The 4,870-nt window shown below is 26.4% G+C and overlaps 1 protein-coding gene across 2 annotated transcripts; it reads right to left on the reverse strand.

Moving 5' to 3' along the window:
* Window positions 1-509: 509 nt before the first annotated feature.
* Window positions 510-3,842, reverse strand: LOC119673043 (mitochondrial uncoupling protein Bmcp). Of its 2 annotated transcripts, none has more exons than XM_038084256.1 (6): window positions 3,532-3,611; window positions 3,313-3,460; window positions 1,324-1,743; window positions 1,195-1,255; window positions 1,038-1,136; window positions 510-968 (listed from the first exon to the last, which is right to left on the reverse strand). In XM_038084256.1, the coding sequence occupies exons 2-6, from the start codon at window positions 3,369-3,371 to the stop codon at window positions 852-854; spliced, it is 756 nt and encodes a 251-aa protein (XP_037940184.1). In that variant the 5' UTR covers window positions 3,372-3,460; window positions 3,532-3,611; the 3' UTR covers window positions 510-851. The 2 variants fall into 2 exon arrangements, with proteins under 2 accessions (XP_037940184.1, XP_037940183.1); XM_038084255.1 differs by having other exon boundaries at window positions 516-968; window positions 3,577-3,842.
* Between the last annotated feature and the right edge of the window lie 1,028 nt (window positions 3,843-4,870).

Here is a 4,870-nt window from a genome sequence, read left to right on the forward strand (position 1 = left end):
TGTGAATAATCTATAACTAAAATTTTTTACAATAGTTTTGTACTATGTAAACATCAGAGTTTTTCTTAACAATTATGTAAAACATAACATATACACAAATTTGTGCTATTGTTCATGCTAGAGAATACATATAACTTTATATAGAGAATTTATCTATTAAAATATAACTATGCAACACAAAAAGTTTCATTTATATTAATATTAAATTTATATATATTATAATCTTAAAATCAAAAAACAAAAAAGTTTATTTAAAATAATTTTTATTTTTTATGAAAATAAAATTCTCGCAATACTCATCAAGAAATTTAAAATTTTATTTCGATTTGCGATACATATTATAAAGAATTTAAGCTCGCGAGAATTTTTTATAAAAATGATAAAATGCAAAATTTTGATTAAAGTTTAATAAACATAAGTAGGATTTTTCAAAAATCATAAAATGCAGACATAAAAGCAAGTAATTTCAATTATATACTCTTAAAACATTAATACTTCAATAATAATCTTATAGATAAGTATTTACTTTAAGTATAACTTTTTCACAAGATTTTATATCAAAAAATTATCGGTTAGTTTATATTAAACATTTCACATAACAGCTGCATATATGTCATACCTACAAAAATATTTTTGTCTTATATAATACTAAATATATACAGTTTAATACAGTGTGTTTTTCTCTATAAATTATTCCGACAGTCATTGGTAATAAGTTTTCTTTATAGCTAGATTTAAGCGTTTCAAATTAATTTCTACTAATTTACAACCTTAAATAATCATTTCAGTTAACATAAGCTTAACATTAAATTTGGTTTTTAACTAAAATACTTAAATAATTTTATTTAAAATTAAAGTTTCTTGAGTTGTTCGTAGGTAATAAAAAATATTATATTCCAAGGACCCATACGCACCCACGTTGGAATAAATCCTTTATAGAGCGCAAGCAAACCTTCGTTTCGCACCGTCTAAAAATAAAACAAGAGTTGATATGCTTTGATAGTAATTGTAAAATGTCTAATATATTCTTCACTTACTTGCACCGCACAATCGAAACTACCTGTGTAAAGTTTTTGAGTTGTTGTTGTGGCAACACTATTCTGTACTGTAAGGTGTTTTTGATTCATAAGTCTTGTCTGGAATATATTAAGGCATTTTAAAAATGAAAAATAAACATTCAATTTGACAATTTACCCGTATTACATCTATAGGTGTAGATGCAATTGCACTACCTAAACTTGCTATAAAACTTGAGCTAAAAATAGTAAATAAATAACAAATTATTTTCACAGTTTTTATAAGTTTAGCACTCTCTGAACTCACATAAAATGATTCGCTACGTGATCACCAAAAGTATTCATTAGTTGTAATTTACAAAAATCATAAACGGGTAGTTCTACAGCTGCAATCACAACAGCACGCTGTGATGTAGGACCAACTCCTCGCCATAGACCACGTACGCCTTCATATCTGTATATCTCATTAAAGCACTGAAATAATCCTTTATTTTCTGAACCCTTCCCGTGTACTTGCATTCGAACTTTGAGTACATCAGTGGGATTTGCGATAGCGGATGATATCGTTCCCGCAGCAGCGGCGCAAAGTATATTTCCCCAAACTCTTTCTGTGCCCGTTTCGCTATCTATTAGTAATCCACGTTGACTTGCATATTTTTTCAGTGTATAATATGTACCGAATTTGATAGTACCATAAGTAGCTTGTCTGAGTACAGCAGGCCATATTCTAAAAATATATATCAGACACAGTTGTACGCGATTAGTAATTATTAATAACTGTCGTTTAACGATGTACTTTGTTCGTTCAATTTTTTTAGACTTTTTATTAAAAAACGTGTTTATTTGAGGTATCACGCGTAAACAAAACTGACAGCAACGAAAGTTGTTTTTCTAATTAGTTTTTATTAGTAACTATTCGTCAAACAAATGCTTTTGTAAAATGTCATGCATTGTATAAAACTAATTATAACAAAACGTATTTCTAATTATTATACCTAATTTTTTAATGTAAAAAAATATACATGTGATAAAAATTACTCATTATACTTACGCCATTTGTTGTTATTAAAGTAATTTTAATTTAATATATTCACTGAATAATATAAATATATACAATAATATAAATATATACAATAATACAAATATATACGTACATATATACATAATACAAGGAATTCTTTAGAACATTATTATATCAGTTTATAAACAGGCTTATCTGCGCTCTAATTATTAGTAACTACTTGTCAAACAAATGGTTTTGTAAAAGGGCACGAGTTGTATAAAACTATTTATATAAAACTTATTTAATTTTCTAATTATTATAGCTAATTATTTAATTGCAAAAAAATGTACACGTGATAAAACTTAATTACATTTAAATATATGCCTGCCTACTCATCCATCTGCCAATTGTTATTTAAGTAATTTTAATTTAATATATTCGCTGATTTCTTTTTAACTCATGTAAAATACTTATAAGTATGCATAACAATATAAATATAAATGTACATAAATAAATATTACAAGGAATTCTATAAAATAATTAAATCACTTCATAAACAGGCTTATCTGTGCTCTAATTATTTATAAAAAATAAAATCACGTGAGCACGTGCATTTATCGCTGCGTATTGAATCCATTTTATTTATAAATTGTTTATATTAAGAATTATTATTTTCTATTATACATACTTTTAATATTAAGAAAAAATCTTTACATTAACAGAAAATTTTCCTTACTTTGCAAAATTATATTAAAATTGACATAAATGATAACGTGTTTATTTTTGTTTATGTTAGTTTGCAAATAAAAAAAACGCTAAAGCCGCAAAATTGTAGCTTTTGCTTATTTATATGTTAATAATTTAATATGTACGTAGATATATACATTTATATATATATATATACGTATATGGCGGAAACTTTTTATTAGTAGAATGAGACTAATTGTTATAAAACGGATAACATTTTTATCGGAAACCAAATAAAACTACAATTTACATTTTAGTTCATACAAACAAATGTACATATCTCCAAACAAGACAAGCTATATATATATATTTAAATAAAAAAATTAATATTAAAAAAACTTAAATACTAAATAATATTGCAAAATAAGCAAATAATACACATATACAAAAATCAACCAAAATTAGGCATATTTTGTAAGAAATTTTGAGGGCATTCTTAGCTAAAAATATCATTGTTTATGTATGTATATACTGATGTTAAATGTCAAATAATGTAATGCAAAACTTTGTTAATAACAATTTCCCTTCTATAACATACTGACATACCCAGAATAGAGTGCTCGCAGTCCTTCCTCGTTTGATATTTTTATGAACGCATCTGTCATGCCCCTATACCGCAGCTTTGAAAATGTTTGGTCGATTTTCTGACCTTGAATTTGTAGCCTCGTTTTTGCGGTGTCAATTGGAAAAGTACCTGTCAAGCGTATGTAAGCAATAAATTAAAATAAATTGTTGAACGTAGTTGTAAATTATTCACAAAATTACTAGTAAGTTTTGATTCTGTTTAAAATCGTTTGTATTACAAATTACCAAATTCAGCTGTAATAGATGCTAGACCACCGTACACAAATGGACTCCAATTTGTTATTTGGTATTTTTCACTCATTGCACCTGTTGTTCAACTTAACTGCAAATTCACGTTCGTTGCGTTTTATATTTTAAACGGAATGAACTTGTATATTTTACTTAAATGCTATTTTTGTATTTTTATGCATAAGATTTTTGAACAACACAACGACCAAAATTTTCCGCTCACTTTGCTCTAAAATTATTGCAGATTTATTTTGCAATTTTATCATATGTCAACAGCAGCTGTGGGTGCCTAATGCTGAGCGGTGTTAGAGTTGCCAAAACATCAAAAGAAATTATATATTTAGTTTTAGTTAAGAAATGAAAAAAAACCTATTAGAAATATTGGGTATTATCGCATAATATTTTGAAACAGATTTTAAAAAGAGTGTAGTCTTGTTTTAGTAGAATAACTCTACTATTTTAACTTTCTATCTCAGTAAAAAGGGAAAGAGAGGAATAAACGAAAAACAATTTGTTTTTTCTTTTATAAATTTGCTTCTTAATTTAATTTCCCATTAACTATTTTTTCGTAAACTAGCTAAACATTGTGCAAAGGCTAATTGTTATATTTTATAAGTTCTCGTATCCGTAACTAAAATAAATTATTTAGCTGTAATGCCACTCATAGATGCTTGCATCTTAAGCCCAACCAGCAGACCAATTCTGCTAATTGCTATCGCTAAAACTCCATCGCTAAAATTCTTTAAATTCATTTTAGAGACTTCTGCGATTCTGCTAATTCTTCATGCTTAATTTTTCTTCGCTAATTTAATCAATTTTCAAAAACAGCTGATTGCTCCATATAAAATCCTGTAGCATTCCGTTAAATTGACAATCCCCAATTATCGGTAAATATGATTAAAATTGCTATTCAATTGATTTTTTTTGGCGGTAGATTTTTACTGTCGCTAAAAGTGAAATTGTTATTTTTTATACAAACTGATAAATTACTTTGTACGTATTTATCCAGTAATCAAAATTGTGATAGAAGCAAATTTGCATTTTAAGTAAAATGTAAAAAAAATAATTATTAATATTCCGACATATTTGTGGCAGTAACATAGTGAGAGTGTATTTGACAGTCAGCAAAACTAAACATATGTGTTGAAAGTATAAAAGGTAAATAATTGTGCGCTATTTATGGTTATAATTGGGTATTTATCAACTATTTTTGTCAGTTACGTATTTTTTTTTTCTGATCACGTAAAAATGTAGCAAAAAACAGTAAGTTGTAAGTGACACAGTGAACAAA

The sequence above is a fragment of the Teleopsis dalmanni genome, chromosome 1, assembly GCF_002237135.1.
Source record: "Teleopsis dalmanni isolate 2A chromosome 1, ASM223713v2, whole genome shotgun sequence".
In the NCBI taxonomy this organism is placed as follows: domain Eukaryota; kingdom Metazoa; phylum Arthropoda; class Insecta; order Diptera; family Diopsidae; genus Teleopsis; species Teleopsis dalmanni.

Bases quoted from the DNA above. Each gene is read 5' to 3' on its own strand.
- LOC119673043 (XM_038084255.1), bottom strand. From the start codon at position 3,652: ATGAGTGAAAAATACCAAATAACAAATTGGAGTCCATTTGTGTACGGT. The intron at 3,461-3,576 runs GTAATTTGTAAT...TACGCTTGACAG, and splicing joins ATCTATTACAGCTGAATTTG to GTACTTTTCCAATTGACACC. The intron at 1,256-1,323 runs GTGAGTTCAGAG...TACTATTTTTAG, and splicing joins CACGTAGCGAATCATTTTAT to CTCAAGTTTTATAGCAAGTT.